The sequence below is a fragment of the Vicia villosa genome, linkage group LG1 (assembly GCF_029867415.1).
Source record: "Vicia villosa cultivar HV-30 ecotype Madison, WI linkage group LG1, Vvil1.0, whole genome shotgun sequence".
Taxonomy (NCBI): Eukaryota; Viridiplantae; Streptophyta; class Magnoliopsida; order Fabales; family Fabaceae; genus Vicia; species Vicia villosa.
Genome location: NC_081180.1, coordinates 124,519,982 through 124,545,807, shown reverse-complemented (window position 1 = coordinate 124,545,807; position 25,826 = coordinate 124,519,982). Strand labels below are relative to the sequence as shown.

The 25,826-nt window shown below is 35.6% G+C and overlaps 1 protein-coding gene across 2 annotated transcripts; it reads right to left on the bottom strand.

Annotated features, from left to right (window-relative positions):
• Nucleotides 1-2,962: 2,962 nt before the first annotated feature.
• LOC131616210 (increased DNA methylation 2-like) lies at nucleotides 2,963-4,867 on the bottom strand. Of its 2 annotated transcripts, XM_058887491.1 has the most exons (4): nucleotides 4,751-4,867; nucleotides 3,610-4,591; nucleotides 3,386-3,477; nucleotides 2,963-3,291 (listed from the first exon to the last, which is right to left on the bottom strand). In XM_058887491.1, exons 1-4 carry the CDS (start codon nucleotides 4,778-4,780, stop codon nucleotides 3,250-3,252), a joined length of 1,146 nt encoding a protein of 381 aa, XP_058743474.1. In that variant the 5' UTR covers nucleotides 4,781-4,867; the 3' UTR covers nucleotides 2,963-3,249. The 2 variants fall into 2 exon arrangements, with proteins under 2 accessions (XP_058743474.1, XP_058743465.1); XM_058887482.1 differs by having other exon boundaries at nucleotides 2,963-3,477.
• Nucleotides 4,868-25,826: the final 20,959 nt, after the last annotated feature.

Genomic DNA, 25,826 nt, shown 5'->3' with positions numbered 1-25,826 from the left:
TTTCCAGAATGAAAGTACATTTGCTAAGTAATGCCATGACCTAATGATTGAAATTTTTCAGTGGTATTAGTCATAGTGTTCCATTGAGTGTGCCAAATTTATTGCCGAACTCTGAAATTTTAGTTAAAAATTGACTTATAGCTCCCAACGATGATTCTTTTTTCTTTAAACAATTGTGTTGATGAAAGACCCCTCCCCGTAACAATGGATTTCTTAACTACTCCAAATACCATTAAATATGAATGTGGAAAGTTGAACTACTAGCCTAAAAAATGCATAAATATAAAATAAAGTAAAGAATTTAAAACGCATAAAATAATTTGATTGATTATTTGAATGTTTTAAATAATTTACAAGTTATGGTATTTATAAAGAAAACTATTTCACTGGCCATAGAAGTGTGTGACCTATAGAAAATATTGGCTCATTTGGCTATTTACATTATAGTGTGTTAGTGTTCTTTTTATTTTAGCGTCAACACAATAGTGCGTTAGTGTTCTTTCTATTTTTATTGTCTCGTGTTTCTCGTCGTGTTGCATTAACAAGGTTCTTGTATGCACATTTATATCAATTTTTGGTTCTATTAACCCGTAATGTACTATAGTCCTTGTATGCACATTTATATCAAGTCTTGGTTCTATTAACAAGTAATACATTATGGTCCTTGTATGCACATTTATATTAGCTTTTGGTTCTATTAACATGTAATGCATTATAAAGTTCAATTATCTAGTCTTATTGTATTTTGACTAAGTTCAAAATCTTAACAATCATGATAAATTTCAATAGACTTGATAAAAATCCAATTGACTCTTGTTTTATTGTGCTTATACTCGATTGACCTTGCCTCCACTAAAAATCTTCAGTCAATCTTAAAATCGTCTATGCTAGTTTTAGTTAGTATGATGTTTGTAGATTTGTATATGGCTTGAGAAGGAGAATATCCTCACGTTGCTTTTAGTTTTTCTTTCTTATTGGGGATTTCGGATAACATTGATGGAATTAATTCTAATTTGGCTATCTATCATCTAGGCAATTTGGACTATTATGGCGTCTTAAAAATGGCTTTTGGTGAAGACTAAGAGTGAGAGGAGGCATTGGTTTTGAGTTTATGTTTCCGTTTACTCTATTTTATATAGAATCTTTCTTTGAGACTTAAATTTTATATAGAATCTTTCTTTGAGACTTAAAAATATAATGAATCTTGAAAACACTACTGAACCAACTATCGATTAATCACAATTCCTCTAATTTAACTTAAATGATAAGGTATCTTGGAAACAAAATTAATCCTTGTATGCACATTTATATCATCTCTCGGTTTTATTATCGCGTAATGCGTTATAAAGCTCAATTATCTAATTTTATTGTATTTTGACTAAGTCCAAAATCTTAACAATCATGATAAATTTCAATAGACTTGATAAATATCCAATTGACTCTTGTTTTATTGTGCTTATACTCGATTGACCTTGCCTCTACTAAAAATCTTCAATCAACCTTAAAATCATCTATGCTAGTTTTAGTTAATGTGATGTTTGTAGATATGTAGATGGCTTGAGAGGGTGAATATCCTCACATTGCTTTTAGTTTTTCTTTCTTATCGGGGATTTTAGATAACATCGATGAAATTAATTCTAATTTGGCTATCTATCATATAGACAATTTGGACTATTATGGCGTCTTAAAAATGGTTTTTGGTGAAGACTAAGAGTGAGAGGAGGCATTGGTTTTGAGTTTATGTTTCCGTTTACTATTTTTTATATAGAATCTTTCTTTGAGACTTAAATTTTATATAGAATCTTTCTTTGAGACTTAAAAATATAATGAATCTTGGAAACACTACTGAACCAACTATCGATTAATCACAATTCCTCTAATTTAACTTAAATGATAAGGTATCTTGGAAACAAAATTAATCCTTGTATGCACATTTATATCATCTCTTGGTTCTATTATCACGTAATGCGTTATAAAGCTCAATTATCTAATTTTATTGTATTTTGACTAAGTCCAAAATCTTAACAATCATGATAAATTTCAATAGACTTGATAAATATCCAATTGACTCTTGTTTTATTGTGCTTATACTCGATTGACCTTGCCTCTACTAAAAATCTTCAATCAACCTTAAAATCATCTATGCTAGTTTTAGTTAATGTGATGTTTGTAGATATGTAGATGGCTTGAGAGGGAGAATATCCTCACATTGCTTTTAGTATCCTCACATTGCTTTTAGTTTTTCTTTCTTATTGGGGATTTTAGATAACATCGATGGAATTAATTCTAATTTGGCTATCTATCATCTAAGGCAATTTTGACTATTATGATGTCTTAAAAATGATTTTTGGTGAAGACTAAGAGTGCGAGGAGGCATTGGTTTTGAGTTTAAGTTCCTGTTTACTCTATTTTATATAGATTCTTTCTTTGAGACCAAAATTTTATATAGAATCTTTCTTTGAGACTTAAAAACATAATGAATCTTGGAAACACTACTGAACCAACTATCATTTAATCACAATTCCTCTAATTTAACTTAAATGATAAGGTATCTTGGAAACAAAATTAATTCTTGTGAGTTTGAGTTACCAAGAATAATTAATCTTCGCAATTGTGTGCGGAGATATCGTGATAAAATTTACAAGTTCCCCTGGATTATGCTAATCCAAATAAGAGAATATAGAACCACAAAATAATTTTTAACTTAATGCTAAATACACACTCTTTAATCTCAAGATCCATTGCAGTAACCACAATTTCTTTAGCTAGAGGTCAGAATCAAAAGACTCAGCATTTGGATGAATCCAACAGCTAGGAACACCAAGAAAACCCCACCCTTAAGGAAGACTGGGTTATAACTTTGACCTAAGCTTGATAGAGATTAAAATAAAATGTGAAATTATATTGTCATAGTACATCTCAAACAAACTTTTAAACACTTCAGTATGTATGAAACGTTCTCTCAAAATAACTAACTATATTCAAACATTCTTACATGTCCACAAAATTGATTAGCTAGTCATGTCATGACTATTTCTTGTCTTCTACATGAAGAGAATGTCAAGAGATCATCTAAGGATGTAACAGAATCTCAAAAAAATAAATACCATTAAGATACCAACTATACATGATACTGTTACTCAAAATCACATTTTTCTTGACATTCTGCGTCAGAATAGTTCCAGGCGGAATTAAAATTAAAAGAAGAATCCTAATCGGACAGAACTTAGTCATCACCTAATTTGCCTTTCATAACCACTCCTTCAAGAATCCCGTCCGTGCCAAAATTACCTGAAAATTGATGCGGATCAACAAGGCCCGGTAGCTGAAATGAGACGGAGAAATGGCCTGGTGGGCAATGGTTTTGAGTTTGCATTTCAAACACCTGAGAGTGCATTGTCACCGTCTTCTCTCCTGTTATGGTCACTCCATGTATCAATACTTTGCCATTGGTGTCAACCTCGCAGCTGAATTCCTCTGCAGTCATTAATGGAAATCTCATAGACGAACACAAAAATGAAAGAGACATTCCTAAAATTCAAGTCCTGGTAGCATAGAAGATTAAATGAATAGCAATTAAGTGAATGAAGATTTAAAAAAGAAACTTACTTTCATCCCTCTTCACGCCAGGGAGAGACATGCGAAATAGGTACGCATCATCACACTCTCCAATGTCTACAAGTCCTATGATGGGTCCAACCCGCCCCGTAGCTGCACTTCCAGTCAACGCAAAACCATTCTTAGTAGCAGCCACAATGTCAGCCCATTCCTTCTTAGTAGGACGAGAAGGAAGAAACAACACCGCCGGAACATCAACTTTCTCTGAATCATCATCACCTTCATCTCCAAGAGCCATACCATCATTAAACGGAATACTCCTAATAGGCTTCACGACATGGGCATCTGGCATCCGATACTTGAGCTCGGAAAAATCATCACTTTCATCTACTTTTCGACAACTACTAGTTCTCTTAACCTTACTACGCAAACCATTCCCATCAAAATGGTTATACAACCTAGCAGCATCTATGTCCACAAGAAAATCTTCAACCCCACTCAATCTCTTAAACCTTTCAACCTCCTCAGAATTAAGATAAACCACTTCCGGATTATCGATAAACACAATACTGTCAATGACTTTAAACTGACACTTGTACTTAAATTGCGGGTGTAATTCAAGCGGAAACAAATCAGTAAACAAAGGATAATCGCAATTGAAGGAGGAAGATTCTAACCCTTTAACGAAACGGCGTAAAAAACTTAACTTTACTGTTAAAGACTTATCAACATTCCTAAGTATGTAATAGTAAATACGCTCCAATTCAGATACCTTGATGAAAGAAGATGTTAACTGATCACGTGTGTAAGAAGGAAGACCTTCAGCAACTCTTTGCAAGATTGATTTTTTCTCACCATTGATGTGAGGACCAAAGTATGTGCCCATGATGAAGTAAAGGAGGAAACATTGATCATCGTTAGGTTTATCGGTTTTTAGGTTATTGGGTTCTAGTAATGCTAATGTGGTTGGATATTTGTTAGGTTGATGATGTTGATCCATTGTGTTGGATGTTGTCAAGGTGAAAGCATGATTCTGCAAGAGAAATGTTAGGGTTTGTGAAAAATGAATGAAATTTTGGATGTAATAGAAAAATTACATGAAATTGAAGGTTTTTTTTGGTGGGTTTTGAGGGATTATGAAATTGAGCAAAAGTAACAATGTTGGAAAGTGTAAAGAGAGACTGATACTCACAGATGAAATTTGAAGAGGGTTGAGACGCATGCATGCAGAATGAGAAATGGGAGAAGCTTTGACACCGAACAGGGGAAGGACGGTGACGATGGAGTAGGATTGAGACAGCTTAATGCAGTGGTGTTTGTTTGGGCTTAGGAACTATTGGGCCATTAATAATGCTATTTATTGATTTACTAATTAAAACAACATCAATGAAGTTCTTTTTGGGAAGAAATTTAAATAGAAACATCATTATCAAATTATTTAATACTAATAAAATTAGGTAATTTCTTTTTTCACCCTTCTACTTTCTCGCACATTTTTTTAAAATTCAAAAATATATCCGAAAATTTTCAGAGATGTATCTCCGGACGCATCTTAAATCACTTCACCCGTTATTTTGGAGACACTCCCGATATTTATCTTATACAGAACTTGTGTTAGTGGAAATAGAACATTTCATCGGTTGTGCTGGGTGTATGAGATCCAAGCATCAAAGGTTTTGCATTATGCAAATTATTTATACAAATTGATGGAACACGGTTGTATGGGAAATATAAATGAATGTTACTCAAGGCAGTGGCGCAATATGGAAACAATAATATTTTTCCAATTGCCTTCGCTCTAGTTGAAGGTGAGACTGCTGGTGGGTGGAGTTTCTTTTTCAAGCATCTCTGATTACAAGTTGCTCCATGACCCAACCTATGTTTGATTTCAGACAGACACCCATCTATTGAGAGTGCATACAATAACCCTAATAACGGTTAGCAAGATCCCCATTTTACGCATGTCTATTGTATTAGACATATTGCACAGAACTTCACGCGGGAGATCAAAGACAAGACACTTCAAAAAAAGTTGTGAATGCAAGATATGCCTTAACAGAACCATCGTTCCAACACTACCGCAAAGAAATTTGGTTGACAAATGCGGATGCATTAAGGTGGATCAATAATATTCTAGTAGAAAAGTGGACTAGCGCATTTGACAATGGTCAACAATAGGGCTACATGAAAATAAATCTTGTGGAATCAATGAACCGTGTCTTCAAAGGCATCAGAAACTATCGATAACTGCATTGGCGAAAGCAACATATTTTAGGTTGGGGTCATTGTTCGAGAACAGAGGTTTAAAATGGAGGTTAGTGTTACGATCGGGGCATTTGTTTAGTGAAAGCTCTATGAAATTTATTCAGGAGGAAAATGCCAAAGCTAACACATATGCTGCTACCATGTTTGACCGTATTAAAGATTGGTTCAGTGTACAACAAACAATGGGCAATAATGAGGGGAGACCAAAGGGGATACTATCAAGTCGAACTAGATAAAGGTTGATGCGATTGCAGAAAGTTTCATGTCTTTCTTATTCCTTGATCCCATTTCATAGTGACATGTTCACATGCTCGCCAGGACCCTTCCAAACATCTATCCTCCGTTTACAATGTCATAAATGTATTCAATGTGTATATCAATAACTTCTCATTGGTAGAAAAGGAGGTTTATTGGCCTATTTATCAAGGGGATATTGTTTGGTACAATGAGCATATGCAAAGGAAGAAAAAGGGATGCCCTAATAGCACACATTTTCGAACCAAAATGGATACGACAAACAAAATGGTAAGATTACGCAGTACATGTCGTCAATCCGAACACAATCGAAAAAATTGTTTTCTTGTTGGGTCGAGCTCCGCAACATAATTATTGTAGGCAACTCTTGATAAGTAATTTATTTGTTGTAAGCATGCAATTTCATATTAAATTCAATTTTCATATTCAAGACTACATTCGAGTACAACAAAATAAAGACAATCACACATAAAACAACAACACGTTAAACACATAAAAAGACTAAACAGATCAACATATCTAGTAGATTACAACCATCAAGACAATGTCAACTGATCCATTCATCATCATAAGGACATCCTTTTCAGTTTTAACAAGATCTTAGAAACGAGTTTCTACATTTTGGTTGAACACCGTAACAAACATATCAATTCTTATAATCATTTCACCGTCACAAATGTCTCCATCTAACCAATGAATCAAGCTCATCAGAAAATTCTTTAAAGTCTCTATGTTCCAATGTCGGATCTTTACGAAGGTTTTGTCGGCGAAAAAAAGTTGAGCATTTCTTTTGATAATGTAAGACATTTTTTGAATAAATGTTTAAGAGTGAAATTAGGAGATGGGTGGTAAATGATGGAAAAGAATTACCTATTTATAAAACAAAACAAAGCAACACAAGAGCCAACTTGTGTGACGCATGCTCCTAATGCTATAGTGCGAGCGTCATGCTCATTGGCATGACATAGGTGCATGTGCCATCTTTTGTGGCACCTCAGTGTAAGTTATGAAGGATAGAAAAACACTTAGAAAGGGGGGGTTTGAATAAGTGTAGTCTAAAAAACTTGAACAATAAAAACAATTTGCACAGTTATTTTTATCGTGGTTCGTTGTTAACTAAACTACTTCAGTCCACCCCCACGGAGTGATTTACCTCACCTGAGGATTTAATCCACTAATCGCAACAGATTACAATGGTTTTCCACTTAGTCCGCGACTAAGTCTTCTAGAGTATCCTGATCACAACCTGATCACTCCAGGAACAAATGCTTAGACACAAGCTAAGACTTTCTTAGAGTATCCTGACCACCACGTGATCACTCTAATTACAACTGCTTAGACACAAGCTAAGACTTCCTAGAGTATCCTGATCAACACTTGATCACTCTAGTTACTTACAAATTAATGTAATCAAATAAGAGTTTTACAATGCTTCTGAAAAGCTATAATCACAACAGTGATATTTCTCTTAACGTTTAAGCTTAATCTCACTAATATATTACAACAGCAATGTAGTGAGCTTTGATGAAGATGAAGATTCTGAGCTTTGAGTTTGAACAGCGTTTCAGCAAGTTTTTCAGAATAATTTCGTTCAGGATTGGTAACCTTGCTTCTCATCAGAACTTCATATTTATAGGCACTTTGAGAAGATGACCGTTGGGCGCATTTAATGCTTTGCGTATTCCGTACAGCATCGCATTTAATGTTTCACGCTTTTGTCAACTACCTCGAGCCTTGTTCACGCTGTGTCTACTGACGTTGCCTTTAATAGCTTCCAACGTTCCTTTTGTCAGTCAGCGTAGCCTGCCACCTGTACTTTCTCCTGATCTGATGTTTGTGAATATAATATTTGAATATCATCAGAGTCAAACAGCTTGGTGCATAGCATCTTCTTGTCTTCTGACCTTGAAGTGCTTCTGAGCGTGATACCATGAGAACTTCAGTGCTTCTGCTTCTGATCTCAAGTTCTTCTGATGCTTCCATAGACCCATGTTCTGATTCTGCCTTGACCATCTTCTGATGTCTTGCTAGACCATGTTCTGATGTTGCATGCTGAACCTTCTGAGACAAAGCTTCTGAGCGTTGATTTGTGCATACTCTTTATATATTTCCTGAAAGGGAAATTGCAATGTATTAGAGTACCACATTATCTCACACAAAATTCATATCCTTGTTATCATCAAAACTAAGAATATTGATCAGAACAAATCTTGTTCTAACAATCTCCCCCTTTTTGATGATGACAAAAACATATATAAATGATATGAATTTGCGATCAGAAAGAGCAGACGGCTAAAGACAATTTACACAGCTATAGCATAAGCATGTGAATATGTCTCCCCCTGAGATGAATAATCTCCCCCTGAAATTAATACTAGAAGAATTTTATAAATAAAAGACTTCCCTGATTATTTCGGTAGAGACGTTCACAGTGCTTGATCTTTAGAACATTCATGACTTCTGATTTCTGCTTCCATAGGACAGCTTCAGAACATTGAATTTCTTTAGATCCTCAGAACATTCACAGCTTCTGGTTCCTGCTTCCATCGGACAGCTTCAGAACTTGAATTTCTTTGATCTTCAGAACATTCACAGCTTCTGACTTCTGCTTCCATCGGACAGCTTCAGAACTTGAATTTCTTTGATCTTTAGAACATTCACAGCTTCTGATTCTTGCTTCCATTTGGACAGCTTCAGAGCTTGAATTTCTTCTTACATCACTTCATGCTAGATTGTATTAGAACATTGTTGAATGTACCAGAGCATCATCAGAGCATCTCTACATCCTGAAATGTTACAGAACAAAACTAAACGACAAAAGTCAGCATGAATGAATCAGAACATAAAATATGTTTCAGAACACATAATATGTATCAGAGCCATATGAGCCATATAGAATGTATCAGAACAAATAGACATTCAGAATCAGATCATATTCTATCATCAGAATATCTGAACATTCTTCCTTCTTGCTTCTGATTCTGAAGCTTCATAGCACTCAGCTTGCTTCAAGAATCCAAGAACTTGATTCATCTTGTTGCTTCTAATGTTGATCTTGAATCTTCGATTCCTGCAACAACACAACTTAAAAACATAGAACTTTGCAAGTTCTGTTAGTAAAGCAACTGATTAAATCAAATCATTTATAACATATTTTCTCCCCCTTTTTTTAATAACATCAAAAAGAATATAAAAGATTCAGATATAGAAAACGACAAAGGATAGAAACAGAATAAAACTTTTCATTGATTTAAATAAGCAGGATTACAAAAGATGTATGCAGAAAACAGATGCAACAAGGAAAGAAAACTACAAAGACTTAAGGACTACAACCCTAGCTTAGACATATTCTTAGCTAACATAATCCTAGCTTAGACTTAAGATTTGCTCTTGCTTGGTCATCAAATCTTGAAACTCTGCATGCCTGAGCAGCTCCCAGAGATAGAAGTAAATGAATACAAAAGAGGAACTGAGAACAGTTCACCAGGAGAGAGCGTATTCTCAGATGGGCTTTCCCTTAACATAGAAGTTAAGTCTTTAAGGAACCTAACTTCATCCAATATCTCAAGAAATTCTTCTTCAAAGGTTGATAACAGCATCAAGGAAGAGATCTGACTTGAGAAAAACTTGGAATGCCATCCCGAGATATGTTTCTCATCCTGTAACCGATTAACCCTTCCATCCGTTCTATTCAAATAGATCATCCACTTTTGAGACTTAGTTTCTTCAACTGGTTTAAAGTTTTGATGAAGAGAACTAGGCGAAGAATTCATGATGAACGCTAGAACGATGAAGAATGAACTGGGGTTTTCACAAAAGATATTCATAGAAAGGTGAGAGAAAAAGAGAGAGAGAGAGCGCAAAGATTGATTGAAGAATGCAAAGAGAGAGAGGGCGAAAAAGAAACTGAATGCAAGAGAGAGAAATATAAGAGGGAAAAGAAACGTTTGAAGAGTATTAAAAGAAAACGAAATAAAAGGAAATGATGAATAGCATTTAATGTTACATGACGTGAGGAGAGATAATAATGACAAAAGAAGTGATTAGCACAGTTACCTAAGTAGGCGTCCCCTCAACTGCACGCACGCTTGTCCAGAGATAGTGAACACGTGTTTATCATCTGGATAGCCAGTTACAGCTGTTTTACTTTTAAAGAGATTCTGAGTCAATCTTAGACAATGAAACGTTAGTAATAACAGATTCACTACTTCTAATTGATTATAATCAGAACTTCTTATAAAAGACTAATCCAATCTCATTTCAGAAGATACTCATACATAAGATCTTCTCATCTTCTCATTCTGGGCATAAATCCATACTGATATTCTTCAGAATGAACTTAAACCTATCTTCAGCAAGGGGTTTTGTAAAGATGTCAGCCCACTGATGGTCTGTATCCACAAAGTTTAAAGATATAACACCCTTCTGAACATAGTCCCTTATGAAATGATGTTTAATCTCAATATGTTTAGCTTTTGAATGTAAGATAGGATTCTTAGATAAACATATAGCAGAAGTATTATCACAGAAGATAGGAATGTTACTTTCATATATCTGATAATCTTCTAGTTGACTTCTCATCCAGAGCATTTGTGTGCTACAATCAGCAGCAGCAACATATTCTGCTTCTGTTGTTGAGAGGGCAATAGTAGCTTGCTTCTTGCTGTACCATGAGATCAGGTGACTTCCAAGAAATTGACAACTTCCAGAAGTAGTCTTTCTTTCAATTCTATCTCCAGCATAGTCAGCATCACAGAATCCTACTAAGTTGTATTCTTTGGATCTTCTGTAAACTAAGCCAACATTAGTAGTACCTTTCAGATACCTCAGAATTCTCTTAACCGCAGTTAAATGAGATTCTCTCGGATCTGATTGGAATCTAGCACACAAACAAACACTAAAGAGAATGTCAGGTCTAGAAGCAGTTAGGTATAGAAGAGATCCAATCATACCTCTGTACAACTTCTGATCTACCTTCTTACTTACCTCATCCTTACCTAGGACACATGTTGGATGCATAGGAGTTTTGGCTTCTTTGCTTTCAGAAAGATTAAACTTCTTCAGAAGTTCTTTCACATACTTCGTTTGATGAACATAAGTTCCATCAGAAGTTTGGTTGATTTGAATCCCAAGGAAATACTTGAGTTCTCCCATCATGCTCATTTCAAATTCAGCCTGCATAGACTCAGCAAACTCCTTTCCAAGTGTAGCATTAGATGTTCCAAAGATAATATCATCAACATATATTTGACAAATTAAAATATCCTTTTTAAATGTTTTACAGAAGAGAGTAGTGTCCACTTTTCCTCTAGTGAAACCATTTTCCAGAAGGAAAGAACTTAAGCGTTCATACCAAGCTCTAGGAGCTTGTTTCAATACGTATAATGATTTCTTTAATTTAAAAACATGATTTGGAGACATGGATTCTTCAAAACCAGGAGGTTGATGGACATAAACTTCTTCATCTATGTAACCATTTAAGAAGGCACTCTTAACATCCATCTGATAAAGAGTGATGTTGTGTTGAGTGGCAAAAGAAATTAATAGACGAATAAATTCTAACCTGGCCACTGGTGCAAAGGTTTCTGTATAATCAATTCCTTCTTGCTGACTATAACCCTGAGCCACCAGTCTGGCTTTGTTTCTTACCACTTCACCTTTCTCGCTTAGCTTGTTTCTGAATACCCACTTAGTGTCGATGATGTTAAATCCTTTTGGTCTAGGAACCAAGTCCCATACATCATTCCTTGTAAACTGATTTAGTTCTTCTTGCATGGCAATTATCCAGTCTGGATCTTCTAGAGCTTGATCAACAGAAGTTGGCTCGATCAAAGAAACAAGACCTAATTGACATTCTGCATTGTTCTTAAGGAATGCCCTTGTTCTGATGGGATCATCTTTCTTCCCAAGGATCACATCTTCTGAATGAGCTGAGGCAAGTCTAGGTGATCTTCTGACTGTTGGTTCTTCAGAAATCCTGAGATTCTCTAAAGATGCAGCAACTTGATCTTCTGATCCATTGCTTCTGAGACTGCCAGCTTCTGCACCTTTGCTTCTTGGTTCTACTGCTTCTGATATATCAATATCAAAATCTGCAAAATTCTCAAACTGCTTTGGTTTTTCAAGACCAAGCTTATCATCAAACCTGATATTGATTGATTCTTCTACAATCAATGTCTCAGTATTGTATACTCTGTAGCCTTTAGAGCGTTCAGAATATCCAAGAAGGAAACACTTTTGTGCTTTAGAATCAAACTTACCAAGATGATCTTTAGTATTCAGAATAAAGCATACACATCCAAAAGGATGGAAATATGAAATGTTGGGCTTTCTGTTCTTCCACAATTCATAAGGAGTCTTATTTAGAATAGGTCTGATAGAGATTCTATTCTGAATATAACACGCAGTGTTTATTGCTTCTGCCCAGAAATGCTTAGCCATATTGGTTTCATTGATCATGGTTCTGGCCATTTCTTGTAGAGTCCTATTCTTTCGCTCTACAACTCCATTTTGTTGTGGAGTTTTAGGACAAGAGAAATCATGGGCAATACCAATTTCTTTGAAGAACTCCTCAAAGAATTTGTTCTCAAATTCACCACCATGATCACTTCTGACCTTTATGATTTTGCACTCTTTCTCGAATTGGATCTGAGTGCAGAATTCAAAGAACACTGAATGAGACTCATCCTTGTGTTTCAAGAACTTTACCCATGTCCAGCGGCTATAATCATCAACGATGACTAATCCATATTTCTTCCCTCTGACATATGCTGTTTTGACTGGGCCAAACAGATCAATGTGCAAGAGTTCTAACGGCCTTGAGGTAGAAACAACATTCTTAGACTTGAATGCAGGTCTGGAGAATTTGCCCTTCTGACATGCTTCACAAAGAGCATCTGATTTGAATTTCAGATTTGGGAGTCCTCTGACCAGATTTAGTTTGTTAATCTGAGAAATCTTTCTCAAACTAGCATGTCCTAATCTTCTGTGCCAGACCCATTGCTCTTCAGAAACAGACATAAGACAAGTCACCTTCTGCTTCTCAAGATCAGAAAGATCAATCTTATAAATGTTGTTCTTCCTCTTGCCTATAAATAGGATTGAGCCATCCTTCTGACTTACAACCTTGCAAGACTTTTGATTAAAGATTATATCATAACCATTGTCACTTAATTGACTTATGGACAATAAGTTATGCGTTAATCCTTCTACAAGAAGTACATTAGATATGGAAGGAGAGTTACCAAGACTTATGGTTCCAGAGCCAATGATTTTGCCCTTCTGATCTCCTCCAAACTTGACTTCTCCACCTGGTTTAAGCACCAGGTCTTGGAATGTAGACCTTCTTCCCGTCATGTGTCGCGAGCACCCAGAGTCCAGGTACCATGACATTTTGCTTTTTGTCCTCTTTGCCGCCAAGGATATCTGCAACAGAAATTATCTTCTCCTTAGGTACCCACAATTTCTTGGGTCCTTTCTTGTTAGTTCTCCTCAAGTTCTGATTGAACTTGGGTTTAGCAAAATATTTAACAGGAGGAACAGCATGATATTCTTTACGTTTGTCAGCATGATATTTCTTAGGATGTGTCACAAGCTTCTTGGTGTGAACAGTGTTAAACTTCTGTGCATGTGAAGTGAGCCTAATATCATGTGCATGGCCATATTTGAACTGATCATACAATGGCTTGTATGTGATCTTCAGATCATCAATAGGTTCAAATTTATGTGAGGTATCACCCTCATAGCCAAAACCAAACCTTCTGTTTCCAGAAACACCATATATCATAGAAGCAAGATGACTTCTGCCAATACTTCTAGATAAGAACTTTCTGAAGCTCGAGTCATATTCTTTCAGAATATGATTCATGCTAGGAATGGATTTTTCTTTTTCAGAAGGAGATCCACTATCTTTGGATAGATTTAAAACTTTTTCCTTCAGTTCAGAATTTTCCAATTCCAGCTTAGTTTCAAATTCAAACTGCTTTTTCAGCTTTTTGTATTTGATACTAAGATGAGCCTTGAGTTCCAGAAGTTCTGTTAAACTGGAAACTAACTCTTCTCTAGATAGTTCAGAAAATACCTCTTCAGAATCTGATTCTGATGTAGATTCTGATCCATCATCTTCTGTAGCCATCAGCGCAAAGTTGGCTTGCTCTCCTTCAGAGTCTGATTCTGATTCTGATTCAGAATCATCCCATGTTGCCATAAGACCTTTCTTCTTATGAAACTTCTTCTTGGGATTCTCCTTCTGAAGTTTAGGACACTCGTTCTTGTAATGTCCAGGCTCATTGCACTCATAGCAGACAGCCTTCTTCTTGTCAGATCTTCTGTCACCAGAAGATTCTCCTCGTTCAAATCTCTTTGAACTTCTGAAGCCTCTGAACTTCCTTTGCTTGCTCTTCCAGAGTTGGTTTACCCTTTTGGAGATCATGGACAGTTCATCTTCTTCTTCAGATTCTGATTCTTCAGGATCTTCTTCTCTAGCCTGAAAAGCGTTAGTACATTTTTTAACATTTGATTTTAACGCAATAGACTTACCTTTCTTCTGAGGCTCGTTTGCATCCAGCTCTATTTCATGGCTTCTCAAGGCACTGATAAGCTCTTCCAAAGAAACTTCATTCAGATTCTTGGCAATCTTGAATGCAGTCACCATTGGACCCCATCTTTTGGGTAAGCTTCTGATAATCTTCTTTACATGATCAGCCTTGGTGTAGCCTTGATCCAGAACTCTCAATCCAGCAGTTAGAGTTTGAAATCTTGAGAACATCTTCTCAATATCTTCATCATCCTCCATCTTGAAGGCTTCATATTTCTGGATTAGAGCAAGAGCTTTAGTCTCCTTGACTTGAGCATTTCCCTCATGGGTCATTTTCAATGACTCATATATATCATGGGCAGTTTCCCTGTTAGATATCTTCTCATACTCAGCATGAGAGATAGCATTCAGCAAAACAGTCCTGCATTTGTGATGATTTTTGAATTCTTTCTTTTAATCATCAGTCATTTCACTTCTTGTGAGCCTTACACCAGTAGCTTTAACAGGATGTTTGTAACCATCCAACAGAAGATCCCATAGATCAGCATCCAGACCAAGAAAGTAACTTTCTAGTTTATCTTTCCAATATTCAAAGTTTTCACCATCGAATACTGGTGGTCTAGTATAACCATTGTTACCGTTGTATTGCTCAGTAGAGCCAGATGTAGATGCAGTTGGATTTGTTTGAACTTCACCAGCCATCTTTTACTGAAGCGTTTTTCTCTTCCTGAATCTTTTCTAAACACGGTTAAGTGCTTGCACCTTAGAACCGGCGCTCTGATGCCAATTGAAGGATAGAAAAACACTTAGAAAGGGGGGGTTTGAATAAGTGTAGTCTAAAAAACTTGAACAATAAAAACAATTTGCACAGTTATTTTTATCCTGGTTCGTTGTTAACTAAACTACTCCAGTCCACCCCCACGGAGTGATTTACCTCACCTGAGGATTTAATCCACTAATCGCAACAGATTACAATGGTTTTCCACTTAGTCCGCGACTAAGTCTTCTAGAGTATCCTGATCACAACCTGATCACTCCAGGAACAAATGCTTAGACACAAGCTAAGACTTTCTTAGAGTATCTTGACCACCACGTGATCACTCTAATTACAACTGCTTAGACACAAGCTAAGACTTCCTAGAGTATCCTGATCAACACTTGATCACTCTAGTTACTTACAAATTAATGTAATCAAATAAGAGTTTTACAATGCTTCTGAAAAGCTATAATCACAACAGTGATATTTCTCTTAACGTTTAAGCTTAATCTCACTAATATATTACAACAGCAATGTAGTGAGCTTTGATGAAGATGAAGATTCTGAGCTTTGAGTTTGAACAGCGTTTCAGCAAGTTTTTCAGAATAATTTCGTTCAGGATTGGTAACCTTGCTTCTCATCAGAACTTCATATTTATAGGCACTTTGAGAAGATGACCGTTGGGCGCATTTAATGCTTTGCGTATTCCGTACAGCATCGCATTTAATGTTTCACGCTTTTGTCAACTACCTCGAGCCTTGTTCACGCTGTGTCTACTGACGTTGCCTTTAATAGCTTCCAACGTTCCTTTTGTTAGTCAGCGTAGCCTGCCACCTGTACTTTCTTCTGATCTGATGTTTGTGAATATAATATTTGAATATCATCAGAGTCAAACAGCTTGGTGCATAGCATCTTCTTGTCTTCTGACCTTGAAGTGCTTCTGAGCGTGATACCATGAGAACTTCAGTGCTTCTGCTTCTGATCTCAAGTTCTTCTGATGCTTCCATAGACCCATGTTCTGATTCTGCCTTGACCATCTTCTGATGTCTTGCCAGACCATGTTCTGATGTTGCATGCTGAACCTTCTGAGACAAAGCTTCTGAGCGCTGATTTGTGCATACTCTTTATATATTTCCTGAAAGGGAAATTGCAATGTATTAGAGTACCACATTATCTCACACAAAATTCATATCCTTGTTATCATCAAAACTAAGATTATTGATCAGAACAAATCTTGTTCTAACAAGTTAGAGTGCATGAGCCATGCATAGTAGCGCCTCCTCTACATGTTCATTTTTTTATTTGAAAAGTGGTTAGTTTGATAGTATATTTGAAAAGATGGTTATTTGGAAAAAATATTTAAAAAGTGGTTTTGTTTTATAAAAAATTCACATATATTACTTATAAGATAAAAATTTAGAAATTGTGAGGTGTTTTATATTATTAGAAAAAAAATATTTATATGCAATTTGTGCTTATAAATCTTTCTTTTCATATTCAAATGTCTTATATAAATTTTTTTTAACACTTTTTTGCATATTTAAATGTCTTATAAATCTTTTAGTAGTTTTTTCATGTTTTTGAAGAACTCTTGTTAGGTCAGCATGAACGATTACTGGTTTGTCTTGAACGCTAGGATAGTTCATCAATAGAAGCGACAATGTCAAGAGTTGTAAGAAGGGTCTTCCTAGGATATAATTGTTGACACTCTCGCAATAGACCGTGAAAAATACATGTCTATCATTTGCGCATCTCTTGCTTCTCCAAAAGATACCACCAACTTTATACTGCATCAATGGTGAGTCACATAGTCATTGAGCGTTTGGAGATTAGTGCATTTATAATATGATAATTTTCTCCTTTCCAACCCTAATTCTTCGAAGAGATTGGCATACATGATTTCGCACAAACTTCTCGCCGATCAGGGTTCTTGACACTTCATAATTGGCTACCTTGATCGTTACCACCTGATAACACGAAAATGTATCGTTTATTTGGCTCGATTTATATCAATTATTTCCTTATTTTATTATAATTATGTTATTTTATTGTGATATTATGCGAGTATTTGCTTTGTTTCAGGTTTTATGCTCATATTGAGACTATTTGTGAAAAGGAGAAGAAATAGAGCTAAAATGACTACAAATTGTGCCTAAAAGATGAAAAATGGGTGCTGAAGTGAAAACGAGGTGCAAAGAAGACCCAATTGTGCAAAGATGCAAGCCCAAACCACAAAGAATGAAGAAATGAAAATATATATATATATATATATATATATATATATATATATATATATATATATATATATAATATATATATTATATATATAAGAACGTGGGCCCCACGCCACATTAATATATATATTAAATATATATATATATATAATGTGATATATATAGTGACGTGAGGTCACTTATATATATAGTGGTTAAACATGGAGACGTCCGTCTCCTATATATTAGGGGGCCACGTCTCCTCAGGAGACGCCCGTCGTCTCAAGTCTGTTTTGAAAGTGGAGAATTACACGCCGCAGCGTACTTCTGCAGAGTCAATTAATGTGCTACATTTTAGGAGAAAAAAGGGGACCAGCTAGAACAAGCAGTTACCACAATAACACTATAAAAAGAGCTGAATATTCACGTAAAAGTGTTGGACCATGCTTTGTCCCAGCCACAGTTTTTCTTCTGTATTTTTATTCCAGCATTTTATTTCTAGCAATTGTTTTCTATTCTGTTTATCTTTTCTCACAACAATTTCTACACCGGAAATTGTTGTGAACTTTTAACTAGATCTAACCTTACGTTAGATCATAGTATTTTATTTCCTTGTTTTTATTTGATCGAAGAATTTATCGAAGAACAATCCAACCGACTTGTGGTGGAAGTTCAAGTACTCCAAGATTCAAGTTTTATTTCAGATTTATATTATTCAGGTTTATTATTTACCGCCTTTATTTATATTTATTGCATGATATATTATATGCCAATTAATATGCCTAATATTATGAACCGAATTTATTTATGCATGTTTAACCATATTAATATGTCTAGCTAATTTATTTAGATATCGGTATGTAAAGTAAGTTAACCGTGGGATCCGAAATAAATTGGCTTAATTATGTTTTATTAAATGTCACTTGTTTTTGGTTTGTATGTCTAATTTAATTAGTAAGTCTTAAAACCAATAGAGCGAAAGTTTGAGGGCTTAAGACGGTCAAAGGTTAAAATCAATAGAGCGAAAGTTTGAGATCTTTAACTGGATAGTAGACATAGGACATTAGTTTTAAGGATGGCGAAAGCGTATTAAAACTAATTAGAACTTATTTATTTTCAAAAAGTGTTTTTACACCCGTGCGGGATGGCGAAAGCGTACGTTAGGGATATTAGCATGTTCCGAGTCAACAGAGCGAGAGTTTGAGATTAGGAGATTTAAGTAGATAACGACTTCATAAAACAAGCATTTTATTAACTATGTTGTTTTCAAAAAGCGTTTCTAAATCTGGTGGGATGGCGAAAGCGTACATTAAGAGTTAGGATCGTAGTCTGAATCAATAGAGCGAGAGTTTGAGAGGAGGATTTTTAATCAATTGAATTAGTAAAGATTTTTAATTAAATTATGCAAAAGCCAATGGACCTTCAGATCACCTAAGTTAGATGAAATACATACTGATATCCGTTTGTTATTATATTTTACCTAGATTTAAGATTTTAGTTTCCCCATTTATAAAAAAACCAAATATCATTTGCCTTAGCTTTACATAGTAACTTTAGATAACGGTAGGTCGATTTATAGTCCCTGTGGATTCGATATCTTTTAAAACTACACGACACGACTGTGCACTTGCAGTTATCCCGACTAATAGACACGCAAAGTCGCGATCAAGTTTTTGGCGCCGTTGCCGGGGACTATTCAAGTCGATATCGTAACTCGCTGTTACACCGTAGAGACTAAGGCATTTTTTTCTTTCTTTTCATTTACTACTATGTATCACCCATACTTTTTCTATAACCCCCACTCCCAGTATTTCAAGGAATCACCTGGATCCTATAAATCCGATCTCGAAATACTATTGGAGAATTTCAATGCTGCGCCACCAATTCATTCTCACCCAAATTACCTCTGCAACTCCCAATCTCAACATTTCGAGGAACCACAAGAAACCTACAATCCAAACCTCGAAACATTAATTGGGGATTACAATTCGACACTAGCTTATACTCAACCGAATTCCCTCTATAATCACCAATCCCAACATTTTGAGGAACCACAAGAATTTTATTCCAACCAAACCTATCCTCAACCGAATTTCCTCTACGATCACCACAATCAATATTTCGAGGAGTCGCCAGAATCCCATAAATCCGACCTCGAAATAATAATGGAAAATTTTAATGAAACATCTATGATGACAAGGCACTTTGTGGAAACACAAAATGCGACGCCAACCTACTTCGAGGAACCACAAGAATCCTATAACTCTAACCTTGAAGCATTAATAGAGGATTTCAATGCAACACAAACTCATCATCAACCAAATTTCCTCTACGATCACCACGCCCAACATTTTGAGGAGTCGCAAGATTATCATAAATCCAACCTCGAAATATTAATGGAGGAATTCATTGAAGCACAAACTCTCTCTAGGCTAGAATCTATGACGACGAAGCACCTTGAGGAAACACAAAATGCAATGCTAACTCCATTTGAAGAACCTCAAGAATCCCATAATTTTAACTTCGAAACATCAATGGTGGATCCCGACGAGACGCTAACTCACTCTAGATTAGAAGCCATGATGGAGCAATTTGTAGAGACACAAACCGTCCAAAACCAAGAGTTTATCAACCAAAGTCTTCAAAACAATGAAACCCTTAGGCAACTGACCACTATGGTTGAGTCCCTCGCGACTCACAACATGGCATTAGAAACTCAAATTTCCCAACTTGAACAAAAGTCGCTAGGACACTTACTTGAGGAGTATATGGAAACAACCGTTAGTGAAAAACAAATTGAAATTCCTGAGGAGAGTGATAATGAGATTGAGGAGAGTGATTATGAGATTGAGGAAAGTGATGATGTGGTTGAGAAGAGTTCTAGTGAGAAAAGAGTGGAGATTGAGAAAAATCCACCAACACAAACTGAAAGGGAGGTTTTAGAAGAGGTAGAGAGGGAAGCACCTATTATTATTCCTTTTCCATATACCCCACCGATTTCTTTCCTGCAAAGTTTTGTGGAAGCTAAGGTAGACTCCAAATCCATAATGTATGTGAAGATATTGGAAAATATCCACACTAATGCACCCTTATTTGAAGTCTTGCATAAAAACAGAAATTTAGACGACCATGAAACTAAGGATATCGTTAGTGATAAGAGGGTAAAGTTAATCTTTGAGGTGGTGGATAATATCACTAAGCCCGAACTTGAAAAGCTGATACTTAGGATCGATCCAGAACTGCCACCACGATTTCAAAAGAATGAACCACCACACAGAAGAAAGAAAATAAAAGGTGAGGGATATGTGAGATGGCTTGATAAGTGGCCATGGAAAACGAGGTTTGCTAAAATTTCAACCGAGGAGTCATTCTCGAGAGAACCACCTTGAGTGCTTGCACTCTTAAGACGTCGAGCTATCGACGTTAAACAAAGCGCTGCGTGGGAGGAAACCCATGAGTTTTCAGTTTAATGTTTTTCTTTTATTGTTTGAATTTGCAGAAAATAAAAGTATGGATCGCTTGTCACGTCTCAACCATATCTAGGCGAAAAATCTATAGACGATCGTCTCAAAGATGAGCAGGTATCCACGCGCATTCCTACGAGTGTTGCTGCTGGTGGTGACACAATTGATGAGTATGATAGGAGAAGGTATTCCTCCGGACGCGGAGTGGATTTGGTCGTGATGGAACGCCGGTAGCATCCATATAGGTTCTGTCTTTTCTTCTCCACCTTAGATCGAAACATTGAGGACAATGTTTGGTTTAAGTGTGGGGGAGAAGCTTTACCGCTTTCATTTATTACTTTATTTATCGTCTTCTAGTTGTGTTGTCGAGTCTTTATATATGATTTTCTGTTGTTATCGAATTTCCCCAAAATTTGAAAATTTTAACCTCCAACCAAAAATTTGAATTTTGACGCATGGCATACACACTCTGAAAGTATAGAGGTTGTCACAGTTTAGGCATTGTTAGAAAGACTTTGAGATGTTTCAACAACATCGATACCGTCCTGACACCCTAAACCCCCTCATTATGTGATATCAATTTGGATGCCCATTATGTCGAGACCTTAGGCTCAAGTTTTCAAAGTAGCTCTTAAGTAGTTTATATTAGCAGTCGGCACCATCTTAAGCACAAACTACGTAGGGAGTCGATGAATATAAGTGAATGATCCTGTTTTTAATAAATAAATGATTTGATTGAAAAATAACCCTCTAAGTTAGGTGACCCTCACCCGGTCATTTAGCCCAACGGTTGTTACGCATATAAAGATTTAATAATTAGCACCCACTGTTGGTTGGCCTAGAGGTCACTGGTACTGGGCTTGGTAGGGTGGATTACGGTCCGATCCCCCGCAACCGCAGTTGGGAAAGATGGGGCTTCGCCATTTAAAAAACCAGAACCCCGTGCTAAAGAAAAGAAAAGGATCATAGTCGCTAACTGATTTCCCTACTGTGTGCGTGTACGGATAACGGGCTTAATGTGATTGCGCTAGAATGAAAAGAGTGAAAGGAAAAATGAGAGATATAGGTTGAGTTATAATGGCATAATTCGAATTGGTTTGTATAAGGAGGGAGTTTTTGAACATTGTGTCGTTACGGTATCCTTGATGTTGATATCTATTACCTATCGATGTAACATTTGCCTAACAAAAATATTATTAGGAGTCGTGTCATGCCCTTGTTTCGAATCGAGCTTAACTATTTCTTTTACCGTGTGGTTGATTGCTTGAGGACAAGCAATGGTTTAAGTGTGGGGGTATTTGATAACACGAAAATGTATCGTTTATTTGGCTCGATTTATATCAATTATTTCCTTATTTTATTATAATTATGTTATTTTATTGTGATATTATGCGAGTATTTGCTTTGTTTCAGGTTTTATGCTCATATTGAGACTATTTGTGAAAAGGAGAAGAAATAGAGCTAAAATGACTACAAATTGTGCCTAAAAGATGAAAAATGGGTGCTGAAGTGAAAACGAGGTGCAAAGAAGACCCAATTGTGCAGAGATGCAAGCCCAAACCACAAAGAATGAAGAAATGAAAATATATATATATATATATATATATATATATATATATATATATATAATATATATATATATATATATAAATATATAATATATATATTATATATATAAGAACGTGGGCCCCACGCCACATTAATATATATATTAAATATATATATATATATATATATATATATATATATATATATATATATATATATATATATATATATATATATATATATATATATATATATATATATATATATATATATATATATATATATATATGTGATATATATAGTGACGTGAGGTCACTTATATATATAGTGGTTAAACATGGAGACGTCCGTCTCCTATATATTAGGGGGCCACGTCTCCTCAGGAGACGCCCGTCTTCCCCCACTAGGTCCACTTGAGACGCACGTCTCAAGTCTGTTTTGAAAGTGGAGAATTACACGCCGCAACGTACTTCTGCAGAGTCAATTAATGTGCTACATTTTAGGAGAAAAAAGGGGACCAGCTAGAACAAGCAGTTACCACAATAACACTATAAAAAGAGCTGAATATTCACGTAAAAGTGTTGGACCATGCTTTGTCCCAGCCACAGTTTTTCTTCTGTATTTTTATTCCAGCATTTTATTTCTAGCAATTGTTTTCTATTCTGTTTATCTTTTCTCACAACAATTTCTACACCGGAAATTGTTGTGAACTTTTAACTAGATCTAACCTTACGTTAGATCATAGTATTTTATTTCCTTGTTTTTATTTGATCGAAGAATTTATCGAAGAACAATCCAACCGACTTGTGGTGGAAGTTCAAGTACTCCAAGATTCAAGTTTTATTTCAGATTTATATTATTCAGGTTTATTATTTACCGCCTTTATTTATATTTATTGCATGATATATTATATGCCAATTAATATGCCTAATATTATGAACCGAATTTATTTATGCATGTTTAACCATATTAATATGTCTAGCTAATTTATTTAGATATCGGTATGTAAACCTTTTCAATGTCTTGAAACCCTAGATTGGGTCTCTCATCTCCTGATTTCCCTTCTTCACGTTTCTCCTCGGATTATGAAATCTTGTCTCCTAGGGTTTGATTGCTTTGATATAACAAAACTAAACAAAGAAGAATGGGACATAACAGAATGTAATGGAGCGAAGCATAATGAAATATAGATCACACTCCATTGTTTGGGTATTTGATTAATAATATTTCATTTCATTGCATATACACCTTAAATTTGGTGGAATAAAAATGGAGGATTTTATAGAATGGGATGAAATAAATTACATCATGTTTCATTTCACTCCATCCATTATTCGCAAGTCCAAACAATGAAATCATATTATTTACTACTCCACTCCACTTCATTTCATCATATACCACCAATTGAAACAATCCCTTACTGGCTTACCTTAAAGATTATTTCAAGCAAGATAACCCTCCAGTTATTAAGGAGGCAGAAGGAGGTGGTGAAGTGAAATACGTTGATATTGGTGTGGTGGTGCTCTAACGAATAGTTGATTGAATCGCTTTAGATGTTGCCATTGCCTAAAGTTATGCAATGCGAAGTGATCAGATAAGTTAACAAAAAAGGTTGTGGCAGTGCAACAAAAAATATCCCATTTATTCGACGTGGAATTTTGTGAGAATTAGAAAAACGATTCTCATAGACAACACCATTATTTCAGTGTGGAACAGAAAATTGATGTTGTTGTTTACGGTGATTTCCGGTAAACAACCGCTAGTCTTCCAAACTATAATAAATATGATTTGGTTACTCGCAGGATCGACTAGATTGATCCTAAGACACATAGTCAAGAAGATTGTCATCAACGTTCATTCGAACCATATTCATTATTTGTCTTCTTCAATAAGCGTTGTTCGATTAAAGAACAAATAGTCTTGACAATCACTTTGTTATATATAAATGTGACTTCAGCAAAAAGATAAGTAACATAACATAGAAAATTAAAAGGACTATTGAAACGTAAAGAATCTTAAACTGCAGAAATGTAAAAGACTTTGAAAGTAAATAACATGAAAGTAATTCGAAAGTAAATGACATTAAAGTAAAGATACAGAAATGTAAATGGCAAGAAGTAAACGAAATGCAGTAATTCTGGAAGATATTTAAAAACAAAGGGTAATACACATGTATTAAAATGGTGGTGTCATATGTACATTTTCTCAGCGAACTCTTTCTCTTAACGCTTGATACTTGAGTAAATATGTGAGTGATTTGTACAAAATGAACACACAGAATCCTAACATTAAGACTCCTATTTATACTAGTTTCGACCTTAACGGTCCTATACTAATCTGCTGCCACGTTTCTCATAAAAACTTCTAGCGATGCCATCTGTTACTTGGACAGTTACGAAACCGTCTTCGAATTTCAAATCTTCCCGCCTGAGTCTGTCTTCGACGCGTGGCAGTGTATTAAACAAACACTACGAAAAAACACGCTAAGTAGTAATACTTGAATATATTTATAAATTTGTCTAAGTCCCCGAAGACACATACTTTTCACTAGCTTTCAGTATTCATTATCTTCATAGTGAACTTAGAAATCTTTACTCTCGAAGCATGACCATCAGTAGCCATTCTTTTATTTTTAAGGGATGGCCATCAGTAACCATCTTTCCTTCGATTTTCTACTTCTTCGAAGGATAAATACTACAAAACGAAATCTTCAGCTAACAAATTGCCCCCAATAAATGCCTGTTTCGAGAGTCAACAGAAATAGGCGTTTCTTGTCATTATAAGATTTCGTTCTTTATTGATCTTTGAGAGTTCCAAGACTGCTGACTAACGTCATAATCATTGATGACCCTGTTTCCGAAACGTCTTGTCATTTTCAAAGATGTCTTCTCATAACTTACATTCCCACGTTTTAACCTTACTTCTTGATCATTACTCCTACATACTAGGAGTGAAGCTAACTCTATTCGACCGCCGTTGGATTAAATCACCAGCCGCCACGTGTTCCTTGGATTTTACCCAAAAGATTTAAAAAAAAAGGTTTCCGTTAAACCTTTAAATACTTGGTCTTGCACTTCTACACAACCTTTCATTCCTATTTCTTCATCTTCTTCAAAAAACCAAACATCTTCAATCTCTTCAAAATCTCGCTCTCTTAATCAGAAATTTCTCTATGGCTTCATCTTCAAATGTTCTTCAACCTGCTCTGAAGCTCCAATCAACAACACGGT

Coding starts and splice junctions, on each gene's coding strand:
- LOC131616210 (XM_058887482.1), bottom strand. CDS start 4,780: ATGCGTCTCAACCCTCTTCAAATTTCATCT. Junction 4,592..4,750: donor ACCCTCTTCAAATTTCATCT/GTGAGTATCAGT, acceptor TTTCTCTTGCAG/AATCATGCTTTCACCTTGAC. Junction 3,478..3,609: donor TGGCGTGAAGAGGGATGAAA/GTAAGTTTCTTT, acceptor TAATGACTGCAG/AGGAATTCAGCTGCGAGGTT.